General features: G+C 38.0%; 3 protein-coding genes across 7 annotated transcripts in view; 1 reads left to right on the forward strand and 2 right to left on the reverse strand.

The window, feature by feature from the left end:
* Positions 1-3,243: 3,243 nt before the first annotated feature.
* On the reverse strand, positions 3,244-17,638 carry AK6 (adenylate kinase 6). The gene is made up of 5 exons (XM_007175981.2): positions 17,512-17,638; positions 15,534-15,626; positions 6,621-6,679; positions 6,364-6,509; positions 3,244-3,776 (listed from the first exon to the last, which is right to left on the reverse strand). Exons 1-5 carry the CDS (start codon positions 17,537-17,539, stop codon positions 3,584-3,586), a joined length of 519 nt encoding a protein of 172 aa, XP_007176043.1. The 5' UTR covers positions 17,540-17,638; the 3' UTR covers positions 3,244-3,583.
* TAF9 (TATA-box binding protein associated factor 9) lies at positions 13,729-17,559 on the reverse strand. The gene is made up of 3 exons (XM_007175980.3): positions 17,512-17,559; positions 15,534-15,626; positions 13,729-14,771 (listed from the first exon to the last, which is right to left on the reverse strand). The coding sequence occupies exon 3, from the start codon at positions 14,752-14,754 to the stop codon at positions 13,957-13,959; it is 798 nt and encodes a 265-aa protein (XP_007176042.1). The 5' UTR covers positions 14,755-14,771; positions 15,534-15,626; positions 17,512-17,559; the 3' UTR covers positions 13,729-13,956.
* Positions 17,639-17,694: 56 nt separating the features above from the next.
* Positions 17,695-21,059, forward strand: part of RAD17 (RAD17 checkpoint clamp loader component) — a 30,083-nt gene continuing 26,718 nt past the window's right edge. Inside the window, exons 1-2 of one of the 5 annotated variants that reach the window (XM_007175978.3) lie at positions 17,695-18,000; positions 19,229-19,332. In XM_007175978.3, coding sequence (XP_007176040.2) covers positions 17,985-18,000; positions 19,229-19,332 — 120 coding nt within the window. In that variant the 5' untranslated portion in view covers positions 17,695-17,984. Of the gene's footprint in view, positions 18,001-18,125; positions 18,359-19,228; positions 19,333-21,059 lie in introns of those variants that run through there. The other 4 variants (XM_007175979.2, XM_007175977.2, XM_007175975.2 and 1 more) reach the window with 4 other exon arrangements.

A 21,059-nucleotide genomic window follows, 5' to 3' on the forward strand; every position in this document is an offset into this window, starting at 1 on the left:
TCAAAACAGCCATTAGTGGGAATTCCCTGGCAGTCCATTGGTTAGGACTCCATGCTTCCACTGCAGGGTGGGTGGGTTTGATCCCTTGTCAGGGAACTAAGATCCCACAAGCCACGTGGCCAAAAAAAAAAAAAAAAAAAGCAGCCTAGTACTACTAAAAATAACAAACACATATATGGTACTTAGTATGTGCAAAACACTGTTTGTTTCGTCCTTATAGTAGTCCTCTGAAGTAGTAGTTGTCCTCATTCTATATATGATTTGATCCCACGTAGTACTGGTAAAACCTTTGTGATAGTAACTACTAGTCTGGGTAAGCTTTCTTCTCCATACCCATCCTTCAAGGACCTGCATCCTACGTCATGTATCCTTAATTTTTTTCTTTTATTCTCTTACTATGTTAGAACCTCCAGAAGGGCATGTATCACAATCTACTGTTTGTTTAAAGTGTCCATTTGAGTGTTTATCTTCTTTGTGTACTAGATTAAGATCATCTGGAGGTCAAGAATTTATCTTAGGAGAACTTCCGCACCACAGTGATTTGCATGGAGTCTACATTATAGGTAATCTGTGTTTATTAAAATGAACCTTTTAAATGTTATACTTGCATACAGTTTATCTTCCAGGAATTTACTTGATAAACCTGCTCATGTGCAAAGTTGCATACGCATTAGGCAGCACAACTCAGTGGGTAAGAGCCTAAGATGGAATCCTAACTCTGATAACTTTGCTGTGATCTTGAGTTAAGTCACTTAATCCTTCTGTGCCTTGGTTCCATCACCTGTAATGGCAATAATAATAATACCTACACCTCAGACAGTAGTCATGTGAATTAAGAGTTCACTTTTGAAATGTGTTTAAAACAGTGCCTGCCACATAGTAATATATGTGCTATTCTTTTTTTTATATTTTTTTATTGAAGTATAGTTGATTTACAATGTTAATTTTTGCTGTACAGCAAAGTGATTCAGTTATACATATATATACATTCTTTTTTGTATTCTTTTCCATTATGGTTCATCACAAGATATTAAATATAGTTCCCTATGCTATTCTTTCTTATTATTCTTGCACCATTTGTAATAGTAAAAAGCTGGAAACAACCTAAATGTCCATCAATAGGGGACTCAAACAATGCAAAGACGCTCAACATCATTAATCATTAGAGAAATGTAAATCAAAACCAAAATGAAATATGACTGTACATCTACAGGATGGCTATTAGATGAACAGTAGCAAGTGTTGGCAAGGATATGGAGAAATTAGATCCCTAATACATGGATGGTAAGAATATAAAGTAGTGCAACCACTCTGGAAAAGTTTGGCATTTCCTCAAAATGTTAAACTCAGTTGCAATATGACCCAGCAGTTTCCTTCTTAGCTAAATCCAAGAGTTGAAAACATACATCCACACAAAAACTTTAACACAAATGTTCATAATTCATAATACCCAAAGTGGATGCAACCCAACTCTGCCACTGATGGAATGTATAAACAAACTGTGGAATAGCCATACAGTGGAATATTATTCAGCCATATAAAGGAACGAGGTATTCGTAAAGCTTCAACATGGATGATCTTGAAAACACTACGCTAATTGAAAGAAGCCAGACACAAAAGACCACATATTGTATGATTCCATTTATATAAAATGTCCAGAATATGCAAATCTATAGCAACAAAGTAGATTAGTGATAGCAAGGGGCTAGAAGGGAAGAATGGGAAGCGACTGCTAATAGGTATGGGATGTCTTTTGGGTGGGGTGATGAAAGTGTTACAGAATGGGATAGTTGCACAATCTTGTGAATACGATTTTTAAAATGGATTGTACACTTTAAAATGGTGAATTTTATGATATGTGAATTACACCTTAATAAAGTGGATGAAGAATTGGAAGGTCTGTATGTTCTAAGATGGTATAATATCCAAAATATATTCAATGAAAAAGAAATTACAGAAGTTTGCATGGTATGCTACCATATGCTTTAAAAAAAAAAGTACACACACACACATGCTTTGCAGGCATAAAATCTCTGAAAAGATACACAGGAAACAAGTAACATTATTTCCTAAAGGGAGGGAATCTAGTGGTAATTGAAGAACAGGGTGGCCTGGAAGGGAAACCTACCTTTCCGGTACACATCTTCCTTGACTTACGACGGGGTTACTTCCCGATAAACGCATTATAAGTTGAAAATATCCGAAGTCAAAAATGCGTTCAGGGCTTCCCTGGTGGCGCAGTGGTTGAGAATCTGCCTGCCAATGCAGGGGACGCGGGTTTGAGCCCTGGTCTGGGAAGATCCCGCATGCCGCGGAGCGACTGGGCCTGTGAGCCACAACTACTGAGCCTGCGCGTCTGGAGCCTGTGCTCCGCTACAAGAGAGGCCGCGATAATGAGAAGCCCGCGCACTGCGATGAAGAGTGGCCCCCCCCCAAAAAAAGTGGCCCCCACTCGCCGCAACTAGAGAAAGCCCTCACGCAGAAACGAAAACCCAACACAGCCATAAATATAAATAAATAAATAAATAAATAAAATTTAAATGAAAATTTAAAAAAAAATTCTATCAACTTATAAAAAAAAAAAAATGCGTTCAATACACCTGACCTGCCAAACATCACATCTTAGCCTAGCTTACTTTAAAAAAAATTTTTTTGGCTGCGCCGCGCAGCGTGTGGGATCTTAGTTCCGAGACCAGGGATGGAACTCGCACCTCCTGAAGTGGAAGCATGGAGTCCTAACGACTGGACCACCAGGGAAGTCCCCAGCCTAGCTTACCTTAAACATGCTCAGAATACTTTCATTAACTTACACCTGGGCAAAATCATCTTAACATAAAGCCTATTTTATAATAAAGTATTAACTATCTCTTGTAATTTATTGACTACTGTACTGAAAGTGAAAAATAGAATGGTTGCATGGGTACAGAATGGTTGTGTTTATCAGCTGTTTACTCTCACGATCACCTGGCTGGCTGGGAGCCGCGGCTCCCTGCTGCTGCGCAGCGTCACAGGTATTGTGCTGCATGTTGCCAGCCCAGGAAAAATCAAAATTCAAAGTATGGTTTCTAGTGAACACGTACCGCTTTTGCACCATAGTAAAGTCGAAAAATCCTAAGTTGAACCACTGTAAGTCGGGCACCGTCTGTATACGCTTTTGTACCTTTTGAATTTTATACAGAGTGCAAGTATTACCACTTCATTTTTTTTAATTTAAAGAAAGAAATAAAAATGAAAGACTGATGCTTTATCTTTAGTCTAAGTTTTATTTTAAGAGATCATCTTCAATTTCTTCTGTAATAAAAGATATCCAACCATTTGATCAGATTTATTTATTCTTTAGCAACTGAAGCATTAAACAATTACAGTTTTAACTCTCAATCCTTAATAATACTATTCATTATATTTGAGATTGTTTAGCTTTCTCATGGAGAAAAAAACTAAACATAAACCTTTATACTATCCACCTATGAGTCCAATAGTACAATTTCAATAAGGAAGTTGTACTGATACTGATAATTGAACAATTTATATGATGTAAGCAGAGAGGTATCAAGAGTGATTGTAAAGTGGCATTCTTGTTAAGTCAAGAGCTATGATCTTTGACCCACTGCTCTATCCATTTCAATATCTGATTGATATTATCCTCTAGATCTTCTGGTTTATTGCTTGGCAGCGGATGCACTATTTCTTCCTTGTAGGATTCCAAGGCTTCTTCATAAAGAACTTGAAAAATTTCACACTGAATATTGTCTTTTAGTTTCTTCTGATTATAACCCCTAGAAGGGAAAGAGAAGATAAACAAACTGAATGGCATTAACTGGAGTTTTAGGAACAAACTAGAAACTGGACACTTTTGAACACATGAAAAATCACGCAAAAATACTTCTTGTAGGCTCTTTACCTAGAGAAAACAGATTGGCATCTGTGAATATGAGAGACTTCTTGGACAAGAGAGAGGGTTAAACTAAGGACCAAAGTTTAGCTTTGTCTGAGACTTTTTTCCCTACAATCTGTCAGCCACTCAATTAGCAAACATCTACCTACCTCAAGCCAGATGCCAAGCTATGAGATATATAGTCTATAGATATGTTCCTAAATTTGAAAAGAGTTAAGGAGTTAAGATATAGACACATAAAACAAATAGATGGCATATAATAAAATAAAATGCATATGATAAGGAATAGTATATACTGATTGGGTACTTGATCACACGGATGTATCTGTACTTTACCAATTCCAAAGACACTGAAAAAATTATATAATCTTTATGCGGATGTAAATTAGCCAACTAATTAGCTAGTGAAAAAAGATAAGGAAAATTCAAACTCAAATTAGTTAAACTTTGTAACAATCAAAATTAAATTGAAGTACTTAAAAGAGGATTAACTTTATGAAAAAACCCACAGAATGGGAGAAAATTTCTGCAAATCTTATATCTGATAAGGGACTTACATCTAAAATACATAAAGAACTCTTGTAGCTTAATAAAAAAAGGACAAATAACCAAATTAAAAATTGGGCAAAAGATCTGAATAGATATTTCTCCCAAAAAGATATACAAATGGCCAATAAGCACATGAAAAGATGCTCAACATCATTAGCCACCAAGGAAATGCAAATGAAAACCACAATGTGATACTACTTCACATCCAGTAGGATGGCTACAATCAAAAAGATAACAAGGATGTGAAAATACTGGCGGCTTCATACACTACTCTTGGGAATGTGAAGTGGTGCAGCCACTCTGGAAAATGGTCTGACAGTTCCCCAAAAGGTTATGTAGTTAACATATGACCTAGCAATCCTATTCCTAAAGAAATTCAATACCCAAGATAAATGAATGAACATGTAATGTTCACACAAAAACACATGTATGATGTTCATGGCAGCATTATTCATAACTGCCAAAAATTGCAAACAATCCAAATGTCTATAATCTGATAAATGGATAAATAAAATATGGTACATCCATATAATGGAATATTATTTGGCAATAAAGAGAAATGAAGTACTGGTACATGCCATAACACAGATGAACCTTGAAAACGTTATACTAAGTAAAAGCAGCCAGACACAAAAGATCACATTTTGTATGATTTCATTTATATAAAAAGTCCAGAACAGGCAAATCCACAGAGATAGAAGGTAAATTACTGGTTGCTTAGGACTGGGGACTGAGGGGAAATAGGGAGTGACTGCCAATGGGTATGGGTTTTTTGGTGGGGGAGGGGTGATGAACATTTTAAAAAATTGGTTATAGTAATGGATATATAACTCTGTGAATATACTCAAAACCGCTTAATTGTACACTTCAAATGGGTGTACAATTCACATGGTATGTGAATTTATCTCAATAATGCTTTTTTTAAGAAGATGATTAACTTTGTAAGTTTTTTCAACGGTTAAAACAAGACTACTTTCTCTTAGTTTTTTCATACTTTAGTCTTTAGTTATTTACATAAAATAGTAATTTTTAATAAAAATGTTAAATGGTCTTTGAGAAAACACATATGTACTGTATTGTCTCTATTACTGCTCTGTTCAAATATTTTTAATGGCTTTTCCCTGACTAAAGAAAGATGATGAAAGTTTTAGGTATAGCTCCAACCTAACTTTCCCTATATATTTGCCACTATACTTTTTTGTGCAAGAATTTGCGAGTATCCCATCCAATGGTGCTTAGTCAGAGCTGACTATAGTCAGTGAGAACCACAAATTCTGAACCTGAAGTTAGGCAAACTTCTGGAGTTTTCCTTCTGGAGACTGCTTTCTAAATTCCTGTAAAATCCCCTTTTTTCCACAGCTTGAATCAAAAGACAGTGGGAAAATGTCTTCCATAAAATTTTGCTTTTCTGGTTATTCTGGATTAAGTTTGATGCTCTCTTGAAGGGATGAACTCAAATATATTGTGAAATGTTAATTTATCTTGTTAAAGGTTGTAAAATGTTCATTTAGCTTTAGTTTTTCATAAGCTTTCCCATTTCTGTTGGGAGGATGATTTGAGTGGGTAATGTTCATTCCATAGCAAAGAGTATGTTATTGGCTTGGCTGTTTTCCTATAAAAGTTTTACATTAAGGAAAAAGCATGACTAAGTAGGGTTGATACATAGTACATTTTACTGAATCAGACCGTCAGTTGAGGTATTCATTTACTCAGAAACTACTGCTTGTGTTTTACGAATGCATCTTTTTCCGTTAGGTTCAGAATGTTGGTACCGTACAGACTTGGTTTATAATTAAGACCAAAATAAAGTAGTCACGTTTTCAAATAGAACCTTTTATGATGTTCAAGTTGGCCAACTTCAGGAATCTGAGTAAAAGTTTATATAATACTTTAAGGATTCAGTGTTCTTCCTTCCTTACCTAGTTTCAAGTCTTTTGTACAAAACACTGTTATCTGTTTTCAGCACAAATACTATATGAAACCAGCGTTCAGGGAAGAAATCACAACCATGGTAATCAACAATAACTCCACCTTCACTCATTTGGTTTTCTAACTCATCAACTACCTGTAAGAAAGGGGAGGAAAAAAAAAAGATGAATGCTTTTTTAAAAAACTGAGGTCAACTTTCCTATAAAATTTTTTTAAATGTATACTGTATAAAAAAGATTGTACTTACTCTGTCTTCATCTAAAATGGGACAATCATACTCTTCATCATAGCCATCATATAACTGCCCTAAAAGAGATTTACATTGGCATATTAAAGTAGTATTTTCTAAGTAACTTTCAGTAATTTTCAATTACTCTTAGAGACAAGGGAGGGCACTAACACAATAGATGTCACATGGACAGCAAATATAAAGAGCAGTATTGATAAATTAGAATTTTGTCTAGAAGGAAACCTGGATAACAAAATACCTGAAAAAGAATGAATAACAGCCAACTTCAGAATTTGTGGGGCTATTAGTAGAAGAGAACTAGTTTCATTGAGCTACAGATTGGTGCGAAGAGGAGACACATGGATACAAACACTCATACACACACTAACAGATTAAGTTCCAAATTTATTAGGCCAAGGATATGAAACTTATTAAAAGGAACAGCAGGTTCTCGATTCCAGAAATGAACCCTTTGTCACTGAGGTCACATCTTCATGGGGTTTGGGGAAGAAGAGTCAGTACCCAGATGCTCCTTTACTTCTAGAATTCCAGCATCCCCAAAAGCCAAGGGTTGAATATCTTATTTCAGAAGGTAAAACAGGAATGATGGGGGCAGGCATAAAGAAGGCAGATTTAAATCTAACATAAGAACTTTTCAACAAATTAAAGCTTCCTTTCAAAGGAAGTGTGCCTTAAGGAGGTGAGCCGTACCAATCCCACCCTCACCCTGAATCCCTAGGAGGTATATACCCTAAGGCAGGCTTAGATCATTCTTTCAGCCATCTCGAAGAGCATGCTATAGTCTTCCCACCTCTTTCCCCTTAATATTTTGGCACAGGTTGAAATGAGCTTCAAAGGAGCATGAGTTCTGAAGTGACGAAGCGGTGGTCCTGAGGGTTAGTGGAAGGCACAGAGGCAGTTTTAACTGTCTTCCTGGAGGGTCTGTGGGCTGATTCTGGGCACATGAACCACTTCTCTAGCACCCCAGTGTGGCCTCTGACTTCTTGGGTTACAGTTCAGTTACCAGAAACTCTTACCAGCTAAAAAGTTAAACTGTCTTGGTATGGGGAAAATTGGTTAACAATACAGAAAATAATCTAAACCCTTACTTTACACCACAAACCCTAGGTGAATTAAAGAGCTAATTTCTTAATTCCAAAGATAACTAATGGAAAATTAAACCTACAAAGGTATGATACATTTGAGTTTGTGAAAAAAATAAAATAATTGAAACATATAAAATGTTATATCTCTGTTCGATGAAAAATAATATAATTTTTAAAAAATGAAAAATGGCAGGGAGAAATACTAGGACAAAGGACTGAAATATAGATTATATAAATACCTGAAATTCAAAATAACAATAAGTAGCTTAACAAAGAATAAGAAAAACATTCACACAGGATGGAAAAGATAATTAGTAAACAATACATGAAAAAATACTGTAGTTTCCCAGCTACTAAAGAGATGAAAATTTAAATGAGGCTTTTGATACCTGTTATATTAGTTATACATGCATTTAGTAAACTGACTCTGGAAACGTATAATTTTTAAAAGAAAAACGTCATACCCGTTCAGAGATTTCTTTTGACCATTGAATTTCTAACCAGAAAAAAATTTAAAAAGATGCTTTAAAATGTTCAACAATAGCAAATTAGTTAAATCTTGTTTACTAACTTGCTAAAATATTATGTAATTAAACTTAAGTAAAATATTAGGTTGTTAAATTTCTATTATTTTTACAATACTATATATATATATATATATATATATTTTTTTTTTTTTTACAATGACACAAAATCTAAGAATACCTACAGCTGATTTTGTACTATGTGGGAATCTGGAGTAGATAAATGTTCCTTCATATTTTAAATCCAGACTAGTTAAATCTTTAAAAATATATGCTGTCTAAAACACAGACAACTATAGCAGTATTAACTTTTAGAATTAAAGTCTTTATATACTGCAATGCTGAAATGCAGGATTTCTTAAGTCATGTTAATACATATTAATAAAATAGTGTAATCCAAGCTTTCCAACATTCATTTCAAAAAACATTTATCAAACACCATGTACCAGTAATTACAGAGGTAAGGAATATATAATAGTGAACAAATTGAACAAGAAGACCGACTCAGTCCTTCCCTCGAAGAGTTCACAATAAAATGGGAGATGACAGACAAGTAACCTGGAAATTGTAATATTTAATGCTGTGGATCATGGTGCTCTGGGAGCAATAACATGGGGACCTTTTAGGTTAGGAACATAAACTTGGGATATTAGGGGAGGCTTCCTGAAGCAGGTAACTTCTAAGTGGAAACTTGAAGCAGTTAGTTCAGGAAAAAAAGGTAGGTAAGACGATTCTTTTTTTTTTTTTTTTTTAAAGATCGTTTTGTGATCTCAGATTAACATCTTATTGATTGATTGATTGATTGATTGATTGCTGTGTTGGGTCCTCATTTCTGCGCGAGGGCCTTCTCTAGTTGCAGCAAGCGGGGGCCACCCCTCATCGCGGTGCGCGGGCCTCCCATTATCGCAGCCTCTCCCGTTGCGGAGCACAGGCTCCAGACGCGCAGGCTCAGTAATCGTGGCTCACGGGCCTAGTTGCTCCGCGGCATGTGGGATCTTCCCAGACCAGGCCTCGAACCCGTGTCCCCTAGCATTGGCAGACAGACCCTCAACCACTGCGCCACCAGGGAAGCCCGGTAAGACGATTCTTAACAGAGAAAACAAGATATTCAAAGGCAGAGAGACTAAGGAGGGCAAGCCTTTCAAGGGAGGAAAAGTCTTTCAGAATAGTTAAAGTAAGTGATAAGGGGTCAGGGGGATTAAGGCCAGATTAAAAAATACCTTGAGGGACTTCCCTGGTGGCGCCAATGCAGGGCACACGGGTTTGAGCCCTGGTCCGGGAAGATCCCACATGCCGCGGAGCAACGAAGCCCGTGCGCCACAACTACTGAGCCTGCGCTCTAGAGCCCGCGAGCCACAATTACTGAGCCTGAGTGCCACAACAACTGAAGCCCGCGCGCCTACAGCCCGCGCTCCACAACAAAGAGAAGCCACTGCAATGAGGAGACCGCGCACCGCAACCAAGAGTAGCCCCCGCTCACCGCTGCTAGAGAAAGCTCCCACGCAGCAACGAAGACCCAACACAGCCAAAAAAATAAAATAAATTAAAAAAAAAAAAAAGACCTTTAAGGCTGCACTGAGTTTAGACTTTATCCCAAAGCAAAGGAAAATTAAGGCATTTTAAGCATGAAATGACATGATTAATTTCAAATTTTTAAAAATCATTCTGATTTCTGTGTGGAGTTGGAAGGAAGCAAGTACAGAAAAAGCATGGATACCATATAAAAGCTACTGCAGAATTTTAGGTGAGTGATAATTATAACCTGTACTACAGGGAACGGAGAGAGATGAATTCTAAACTTTGTTTCAAATTTCCAAAAAGAGGAAAAATTTGTGCTACTTTAGAAACTTCAACTGGTAGTCACATTCATAATTGTCTATACAGTGGATCTTCATATGGCAAAGCTTGATTTCATCAAATTATCGAAACTTAGAAAATTAAATCAGTTTCCTAAACAAAGTTTTATGATTTACTTAAATTACTTGCAGAAAAAAATCGATTGTGGAGCCGGTTAAAAGGCTTAAAAGACCTTCTTACCTTAAAAAGACCTTCCCAGGGCTTCCCTGGTGGCGCAGTGGTTGAGAGTCTGCCTGCCAATGCAGGACACGGGTTCGAGGCCTGGTCTGGGAAGATCCCACATGCTGCGGAGCAACTAGGCCCGTGAGCCACAATTACTGAGCATGCGCGTCTGGAGCCTGTGCTCCGCAACAAGAGAGGCCGCGATAGTGAGAGGCTGGCGCACCGCGATGAAGAGTGGCCCCCACTTGCCGCAACTAGAGAAAGCCCTCGCACAGAAACGAAGACCCAACACAGCCATAAATAAATAAATAAATAAATAAATTTTAAAAAAAAATTAGAAAAAAAAAGACCTTCCCAGCTGTCGTTAGTCAAGCTATAAAAACATGACCTTTCCTTTAACTGCCATCCTATCATTTATACACTTATGTGAAAGCCGTTCTTTAAAGCTAACGATATAGGGATGCTAGTCATCTATTTTGATGCTGCTGCCAGTACTTAAAAACATTTTCAAGATTTCCTCCTTCGGAAACATATTTATCTCAATCCAACAAGAAGCTTATAACTGTAATGCAATTAGTATAAGAAGTTAATTGGTTTAGAAGGATTGGGAGCTTTGATACCTGGCCTTTTATGCAGAGAAGAGAGCAATGAATTCTGCCAAGAGAAGTTAGCACCAAAAGATGTGGCATTCGAGTAGGGCCTTTTAAGGAACTGTTTATAAGACAGATGAGGAAGGGCATGTACAGGTAAAGGGAATAGCATGTAAAAGGACATGGAGATGGAAGACTCCCCATGCGTTTGAAGAACAATAGTGCACTGTGGGTAGAGTTAAGGGGACATAGGGCATAGTGGCTACAGGGAAGGCTGAAGGTAAACTGTGGCCAGTTCATTACTTCATTAAGGTGGATGGCCTTTATCATTAAAAAGTTCAAGTAATTTCATCCCCTCTCCCCGCCCGCCCCTTTTTAAAGGACGTAATGATGGTGTACAGAAGAGGGAGGGAAGAGATACTGAAGAAGAGATTCAGCATGAATGGTCTTGAGAATGGTATAGCGGTACCAAAGGGACACAGCGTTAATGGTCTCAGGAATGGGATAGGGGTATCAAAGGGATTTTTTTAAACTATCAAGATTAGGAGACAAGTGCATCTGTGTAGTGTGTAAATGGGTTTGTAATGTGTGGGTGACAGGAATCAGGAATGGGCAAGCAGAGTCAGGGATGATTTCAGAACATGTGCTTTTTAAACATTAATTTGGAAATATCTGGGAACTATCCAAATTCTTAAATCTAGTAGATGTCTAGATATTGGGCTAAGTGTTAATTATAAATTAAGAGTTATAAGCAAAAAGGACTAACTAGTCCTGAGTCAATGAAATTACCAGAGGGAGGGGCAGGATTACAAGATGGCTGCAATGAGTTCACAGGGGAAAGAGGTATATGGTGGGAAGGAGAGAATCAGATGAAAAGATTGGGAGAGCAGTGTTGGAGAGAGGACAACGGCGAAGTTAGTTTCAAAGGCTTCCAGTGGTAGTTGATTCAAGTGAGGGAAAAAAATGCGATACACATAGGTTAGAGCGGGAATGGCAAACTTCTGTAAAGGGCCAGACAATAAATACTTCAGGATTTGCAGCCTAGTCTTTAGCTAGTGGCTCCTACAAAAACAGCTGCAGCTTGCCAACCCCTGCATTAGAAACACATCAAGATTTTAAGTGTTGAGGGCCAGACATTTGAAATGCATCCAATGTCTAGACGTATGAGCATCCTGGGGTTAGGCACAGAGGCTGAAGACTGATAAAACTGGTGGCAGGAAAATTAAGGATGCTGGTAAAAGTTTAATTAAATGATTGCATATGGGAAAGGACATCAAGTGAGGAATGCGAGACTGGAAGAACAGGGATAAGAAAAGCATTCTTAGTCACTCCACATTCAGGACTCTCCATAGTTTTATTAAGCTGAATTCCCCACCTAATTTTTCCTGCTTTAGTTCTAAATGTCATAAAGAAGGTCTGTTACAAATACAGCCATTCAACATGACTACTAGGATGGCAATAAACTCCATTGAGACACAGTTGTTTAAAACCAGTTTTGTTTTTTGTCTCATTACTTATAGCAGGGTTTCTAAACCTGAAATACTACTGAACTTTTGAGCTTGGTAATTGTTATGGGAGTGGAGGGCTGTCCTGTGAGTTGTAGGATGTTCAGCAGAATCCCTAGACTCTACCCATTAGAGGTCAGTAGCAACCCCCCCACCCCCGTTATGACTACCAAAATATCTCAGAAGCTGCCATATGTCCCCTGGAGGGCAAAATCACCCTCTGTTGAGACCACTGCTTTATAGAAGATTGCGTGGTTTCCCTTAAAACACATTACCATTTGGAAAAAATGAGGAGGCTGAATGTCTCAGACTATTTCCTGGTAAGATTTTCAGATACACTCAGATGGCATCTGGGGGAAAAAATCTGGTACATTTTGAAAAACACTATAAAGCACCTCATCTAACACATGTCAAATCAGATCAGAAATCCTTTATCTGGCATAATGGGAGGGAAAAAAGCTCCACTTTTCCTTTAAGGCAGATTCTCATGAAATAATCTCATCAATAAAATACAAAGAGGATGGTCAGGACCGTGCACCATCAAGTGTACACACATGGTTTGAGTACAAGTAGAGACTCAGTGAAGAGGAAGAGGAGTGTCTCACCGTGGATTATCCTTGGTCTGGTGTTACTGTTGCTCTCAGTGCTATTCATGACAGATTATATAGTAATTTCATTAAGTTTAGAAATATTGAGTGGGTGAGATGAGAACTGGAAGACATGACTGAAATTGACTGATGTATGTGACTCTGAAATCACCTGTCAAAAATAGTAAAGTTCAACAGGCAAAGGAACAAAACCAGATTTCATATAGGTATAAAATGGAGAATGACAAGCTATGCACAGTAGCAAATAAAGACCTAAGTTTTATTAACTATAATTTGAATGCCAAACCTGGATTAAAAATATAAGCATGATACTAGTTTATAGTATCAAGAATATGACAAGCAAAGATGCACAAAAAGTGATCTGCTAAAAGGGATAATGGGAAAAAAACTTCAAAAATTTTTAAGTGGTAAGATACTGGGAGCCACACCAAGGGTCCTTAAATATATCCAAAGGGATAGAAAAATGGGACCTAGGAAGAAGTCTGGCAATTGGCTGAAGATTCACTATAAATAAAAATCCTGACCAAGTGGTCTCTCTAAAAAACAGACATGGTATACTTCAGCAATCTGAAAGAATGGCCGGTAAGAGTGACTTATACACCAGAGATCATAGTATGACCTAAATATCTGAAGACAGTAGAAGTGACTCTATTGGTAAGGAACAGACTGCAACAACTTCAAGCTTTTGCAACTGTTATTTCTGTTGGTGATAATGAGGCAGAAAATTGCATCTAAAAATGTAAAAACATTATCGCCAAAGTACCAACAATCAAATGGATGAATTACAACTTTATTTTTTACACTTAAAGGCTGATGAAAAACGATTACTAATCCTATTAAAGAAAATCCAACACAACATCTCAATTGAAAAGTACGGTAACCATATTTACTCATTAAATACTATTTTTCTAAAACACAACATGGAAACATCTAGCATGCATGTTTAATCTCAGTACAATGGATTCAAAACCAAGCATACATGTTACATGCATCAAGGCTAAATTACAAATTATCATAGTCATCATCATCATCGTCATCATCATCATCATCATCTTCACGTTTTCTTTTCAATGCATTTGATGCTTCATTGGCAGTATTCTGTGATGACACCATGTTAGTGGTAATAAGAATATTTTTGGACCCAATTAGTGATGGATTAATTAGAACATTCTGAACTGCTGATGTTGCAGGAATTGATGCTTTTACAGCTGGGGATTGTGAAGTGGGCATCTGTACTGTGAACCTTTGCCCTGTGAGGGACACTGGAGTCCCTACTTTAGTTGAAACAGACATGGTTTGTGGGGTTGGTGTGCCAAGCGTGGGAGTACTTGGTCTGCTAGTAACTGAACCAACACTTAACCGTGGAACTGTTATTCTTCCCGCAGAAGTAGATGCCTTTTTTTGTAAGGATTTAAGTCTATAATTTGGAGCAGTCAAGCAATATCTATCAGGTGGCAATCTAGGACCTGAATATGGCTTGATTAATGGCAAAGGGGTTTGATTCCTTTGCCTTGCAATATCTAATAAAAAATCTCTTGGGGGAGGAGAGGTAAAAGACTGGTCAGCACGACACTGGATTGCCAATCGCACATCATCTGCATCAACAGTAGCCTTCTTAGCATGACTTGAATAAATTTTTGCATCATCTAGAATTGTGGTCACATATCGGAAGGCGAACTCCAACATCTGATTTATAACTCTTGGCTCATAGTCTGTAATCCCCATATCCTTCAGGATTTGTGCCATCACCTGTGCATCTTTCGGCATGCTCTTGGGAGAAGCCATCTTGCCAGACTCCATGATACCCGGTGATCAGACTTTAGATCATTTGAAAAAAATACGTACATTAGATCAAACCTGAAATAGTTACTTTAGTAGCAACTGTCAGGAACTTTAAAATTTTAAAATACATGTTAAATTTTTAAAAATTTGAATTAAAAAAATACGTTAAATCTTTTTAATTTTAATGAGGCACATTTAAAGTTCCCTTCACTTAAATTTATTGAGTTTCTACCCATTAGAGAATATAAAAAGATGAAGACACAAATAAGGGAGTGATAAAAGATTGGGGAAAAACCGGGTAAAATAACCAAAAACATACATCACTTTAAAATATGTGCAGTTGCTTACAGGCATGCACCTATAAACTAATCTAAGAAAAGACCACAGGACAGCCATGTCCTACGGCCTGAGTTCAAAATCATGTCCTTCCAGTGAGCTCATATACTCACTGTCTCCATAGATATATATGCTTAGCACCACCCTGACCTTTACGTGTTCGCCCAAAATACTCTCCCTCTTCCTCATATTCAAACTGTCCTAAGTCCAATCTTCGTGGAAGCTATCCCACTTATTACTGTCCACAAGAACTGCTAGCCAACTGCAGAGGGGATGTAGTGGTCAAAATAACTAGGACACAGCATGAGACAATATGTTCTATTTCTATGGGTCCCCCACAGAGCATAAATTCCTTCATGGCAATTTTTCTCTGCTTTTTGTACCTTCTCACAAGTACAGTACTAATACTCCATTATTTCTCTCACTTTTTTAAACAAATCTAACACCAAAGTGCCCCTTACCTTCTCGAGCTAAATCACCCACATTAACGTATTTCAGTCCTGATCTTGATGCAAGTTCTTTGCCTAGCGTGGTTTTTCCAACCCCTGGTGTACCTGCAAGACAAGCCACAGAAAAATACTGTTCATGAAATACTAATTAGACTTTAGCCACCAATGTGCCCTTAAGGTTCTTAACAACTGAAAAGTTTCCTAATTAGCAATCCTGTATAAAATTACACACACCATAATCTAATCAAAACTACCCAAAGCCTGCTGAATATCAGAATTTCACCCAGTGTATCTGATTTTACCAGGAGTGGTGCTTGGGAGAATCTGATGACAACTACAGACTGTCTGCCACCACCATGGAAATTCCCAGAATAAAACTAGCCACCTCAAATAAACTGCCATCATTTATTTGCTTTAATTTAAAAATATTAAATTGTTCATGGAAAAAAGTTAAGCAGTATGAAAGAATATCCACTATACTCTTCCCTAGAGTCAACCAGTGTAAACCACTTTCTTACGTATCTCTCCAAATAAGTCATATACATATGTTTGTGTATACATCCATATATATGCATACATATGGTAGCATAGTACATACATGTACATATACACACATTGCGTGCATACATACATACACACACCATATATTTCCTTCTACATAAATGGCCATACTATACATTGTTCTTCACCTTCCCTTTTTTATATTTATTGTTTCAAGATAAATAATCAAACACTTAATTTTCAGCTTGAACTAATGCCACTGAAATTATAAAACCTGATCATTATAATTAAAGATAAAAGGAATAAGTCAACTCTACCTATAAGGGCAATAACATTTTTACCTCCAGTCCACTATAATACACCAAGTCTGAATCCTCAACTCACCATGTTCTCAATAAAACGCTCACATTTAGACTTTTGACGATATGGCTTAATATTAAAAAACCAAGACACTGTCTGACCCAAACAAATCCGATGTTGTAAAATCTTCCCCTTAAGGACGCTTAAAGGCTAAATATTAATCTGTTGAGGTTAATCTGCTGCTCTCAGAAACAGACAGGACTTGTGCGCTGCCAATATGCTTACGTTTTGTTAAAGGATAAAACTTGGCTTTGTTCCACAAATAGCGCCTCAAATTTTATTGTGCTGCAACAGCATCTACACCCATTAGATTTTTCCAGGAATGCCCTATGATGCTATTAAATGCTACAATTTAGTAAACATTTTCAGATTTAAACGACCAGAAATAATATTTTTTAAAGTCGGTATGCGGCATTTTACTACCCCTCACATGTAACAAGCGCCCTGAGTATGGATCCAAAGACCCAGAAAAAAACCCACGAACAGCCCGGAAATTTTACAGCATCTCTACGAGAAACGACCAGAGATACTCGGTAGATGCCTTTGCTTCTTAAAACACAAAGAAAAAGCCCCTGATGCTAACTCCGCGAGCGTATACAGCAAATTCATCACCCCACACGGCAAACATCCGAACCCCTTCATCGAAACGTGACTCTCAGATACAAAGAGAAAATAAGAGACGGCCCTAGAGGCCTAAGGACTAAAACATCCACCATTAACGGATCTACTAAGGGCCAAATACTGCCTTACCTTATCTCGCTAATAACCCAAAGACAGCTCTGCCAAGTAAAGAAGCAACAGCCATTTTACAGACAAAAACCTGATTACGAAAGATTAGGCAGCTTGCCAAAAAAGGGAGCTGGATATTATCTACCTCTCTCCGCCTCACCGAGGAGCCAACCTCTGAGCAAAAGAATTAACGTCCGTCGTCCCCTCCCCCCCCCCGCCTCCTGCAAAACCTTCGCGAGGGCCGGGAGTACAGGCCCTGACAACTACAACGCCACGCGACCCTCGCCGAGCCCCGCAATAGACCACTAAGCGACCCCACTTCGGACTTTCCAGGCCGCAGAGCACTCCGCGCCCCGCGCCAGCCCCGCCGCCCACCACCACCCCCAGCGCGCCCCCTGACCAGTGAGCAGGATGTTCGGAAGCAACATGGTCTTCGCCGCGCTGGCTCCCGACGCCTCAGCACAGGCGCCCTACACGCGACAGGGAGGGGCCGGAAGGGGAGGGTAACGGAAAGCGCCAGTGGCGCCGGGGTACTCGAGGCCTGGAGTGGCGCTCGCGACCCACCTCCGCCGCCTCGTCACCCACCATTGGGTTATCTGGCTTTCTATGACACGCTTCCATCGCAGTGTCCGAAGTACGAGCACAGGTCGGGTCGGCACTTCGGGTCAGGCAATGCGCTGGATGCCTAAGACAGTAGCTCCTTAGGAGGCCCCGCCTTTCGGGCTGTGTCGCGGAAGCGCCCACCGACCTGGAAGGTCCCCGGGAGGCGGGACCTCCAAGAGGGTTCCGCGCTGAGCCCGGGTGGGGCTGGGTGGTTTCCCTTGCACCTGGAGCTGAGCCTGGGCTCCACCGCTCCTCTCGGCCCACGAGGGGATGCAGCTACCGGAAGGTAAGGCTGCCGTGGCTGCGGCTGCGGTGTATATATGTCCTAGAGACGCGAGTCCATCTCTGCCTTCACGCCTTCCCAGACTCTCATGGCTCCTCCTCCCGACCTGCCCATCCCATCTGGGGATGAGACGGGTCGGGGTGCAGAGCTCTGGCCTGGAGCCGGGGCACGCGAGCTCATCTCGGCTTTCCCTTGACTAGCAGTATTAACGTTGGACAAATGTGTGAGCTTAGTATCCCCAGTGCAGTGTGTAGGATGGTGGCGGGTTTGCTAGAAATACTCTTCAGGTTCTCTTCTATCTCTGACGTCTCATTTCAGAAACCTGGTACCATCAAGGACAGTTGCCTGCTTTTTAAAGGAGGTAACTGTCAGTCTTGCTTTCAAAGAGCGAGTAGAATCCTGACTATGACAACAGTCTGCGTCTTTTATTTCGACCTGCCAACTCTGTGTTTTCCACCTATGTAACTCTTTGAAACCGCAAAGCAAAAACTTCTCTAGTCGTGAACAATTTCTATGTGTGTGTGTATGATTTGTTTTCTAGTGTGTGGAAGTATTTACACATAAATTATGTGTGACTCCAAACTATAAAGCTCAGTTTACAGGTTTGTAGACCTTAAAAAACTTTCTTTCTGGCTAACTTAAAACTGGTGAGTTCACTAGTTTGTGTAAACATTGAAGAACTATGAAAGTCAGAAAACAGTGTTGCCAAAAAATTTCGTAATAACGTATTCAAATAACAGTTATAGAAAAAGTTTACAGTAAGATATAAAGTCTTTGTCCAAAGTAAGTGATAAGTCTGAATTCATTGTATGGTGCTTTTTTTTGTTATTATTTTTGAAATTTTGGAAAATTTTTTGAAATTTTATAATTTGAAATGTGGGGAATTTTAATTTTCAGTATGAAAACTACACAAATAAAATTGTTTAATTTTTCTTAATGACAAAAGGTAGGTACACAAATGTGTAGTTTTTCTGTTTTCTCTAATACATTATTGAGTTCGTAGGAAAAACGTTACATCATCACTACAGATAATTTGACAGTTATAGTCATTAAAAGTAAAATTTATTTTAGCATTTTGATTTTTTGCTGCATGTATGTTTGCTGTGTTCTCTTTCACTAGTTCTTGAGCCTTAACTTTATTATGTCCTTGATTTTTATCAATATATATTAATTACTTCTGTTTTACAGTTTTTCTTAATTTGAGATTTTTTTTCGTCTTTTTTTCCCCTAGGTGAATTATACTTTAATGTACTACAGGTTGTATGCTACGGATGGGAACTATTAAAGTTTATAATGTCAAAAACTTTTCTTAGACCAAAGGTATCTTCCACAAAGGTATGATACACTAAAATGGCCATTTGATAACTGCCAAAAGGAGTTATGAATTTTTATATGTGTTCCCAATGACTTATTACTGCTGTGAGAGTAATGGTGCCCAGTATTTGTTGTAATTAGTGATCTAAAAAGTTCAATAATAAATTGTGAAACAACTGTACACTGAAAACACAACCTTAATTTTGAAAAAATGTTTATTTACAGTCCTGGTCACAAAGAAAAGGCTGAAAACTCTTGAATGAAAGAGCAATAGAAGAAAAATACATGAGCTGTAGTTGGTGTTATAGCTTAACAACAAGCCCTGCTTCTTAGAAATTATGTGGTTCAGTGTGCCAGTTCTCAACAAGGCTAGCGGGTGGGTAGGATGGGTATCAGACAGTATACTGAAAGTTAGCTGTTTTCCTAGTGGTGGATCTGATTTTTCTTTTACTGTAAGTGAATTATTTAACTTTGCTGTTTCTCTTCCTCTTCCTCTTTTTTTTTTTTTAAGTAAATGGAAATCCACATTTACCTAAGAAATAAAACTGTAAAATGTATAAGTAACATGGAGATTGGAATCGCTAGATCAGAGTTGCTATCAAGAGTTTTACTACTACTACTATTTTTATGTACTCTTAAAAATAGAGGAAAGGGGCCAAAATTGTAATACTAGTAATAGTCTTTTTAAAGAGGAGGAAATGAATTGGGTAGCTATGACTAAAATTTTTTTCCCAAAACGTCTTCATTTCTTTACCCACTGCTGATCATAATCCTAGATTCTGTTTATAAGAGGAATGAAGTTTGATTTCACATTCATAAAATACTTGTAAGTATTGCTTCTCCCGAGCCTACTTTCAGCTCCAACCTCTGTTTTTTGTTTTGTTTGTCTCCCAGAAAGGAACACTGTCAAATAAATCGTTCACAACTATGGCTGAGTATTCTTTAAGGAAAATATAATCTTGTTAGTCAGGAAGGGAATTACAAAAGTCAGATACTAAGCTAGATTTTTTTAGATTTATACTGTTGGAATGTTAAGAAAAAGTCCACTTTTAAAATTCTAATTATTAAAAAAAGAACGCTTTTTAATACTCCTAAATATTTTTAGGTTAAAATTGCTTAACTTAGCATTTTTCTCTATGCATTCTTGCAAAGGATTTTAAAGAAAAGGAAATGTTGGAGGGAAACGTAGAGGGGTTAATAGTTTCTATAGACCAGAAGACCATGAAATAGAACTCACTGATTTTCCTGCTCTATTAAACCAGTACTCTTTTTCCTAAACAAATCTGGCAAATCACCCTCCCTGGAAAGCCTGCCTCCCTTTCATAAATATATTAGTTGCTTCATGAGCTGAAGAAAAACATAATCAAGTCATAATTACAAACTGTTCATAGCTTCAGTATTCTTAGACCTATCTTCACATCTCTTAAAGCCAGTAGGGATTATTTGAATGTATAAAATGGTTCTTAGTTTGTGAATGTATTAACCTGGTCAAGGCAGAAGTGTTACTTTTCTACTGCTCTACATGGTTAAAATAATGCCTTTTTTTCTTTATTCTGTTTTACTTCTTTTTTGGTAGGTAATTTTAATATTTGTGTTTCAGGGCTACAAATGAGTTTTTAAAGTATCAGTCTAATCTTTATTCTGGGAAGATTATAATTAATAAAAGGAATTAAGTTTGTATTCTCTATTCATTTATATGACATCCATCATTACCATGGTCAAGTAGATAAGTATACACTTATGCTTAT

Source organism: Balaenoptera acutorostrata, chromosome 2, assembly GCF_949987535.1.
Source record: "Balaenoptera acutorostrata chromosome 2, mBalAcu1.1, whole genome shotgun sequence".
NCBI classification, from domain to species: Eukaryota; Metazoa; Chordata; class Mammalia; order Artiodactyla; family Balaenopteridae; genus Balaenoptera; species Balaenoptera acutorostrata.

What these genes read in the sequence shown, in the direction of transcription:
- TAF9 (XM_007175980.3), bottom strand. Translation starts at nt 14,754, where the DNA reads ATGGAGTCTGGCAAGATGGCTTCTCCCAAGAGCATGCCGAAAGATGCA.
- AK6 (XM_007175981.2), bottom strand. Translation starts at nt 17,539, where the DNA reads ATGTTGCTTCCGAACATCCTGCTCACTG. An exon ending in TCCGAACATCCTGCTCACTG is followed by an intron (nt 15,627 to 17,511) that starts GTCAGGGGGCGC and finishes CTTGTCTTGCAG; the next exon opens with GTACACCAGGGGTTGGAAAA. An exon ending in GGGTGATTTAGCTCGAGAAG is followed by an intron (nt 6,680 to 15,533) that starts GTAAGGGGCACT and finishes AATCTCTTTTAG; the next exon opens with GGCAGTTATATGATGGCTAT.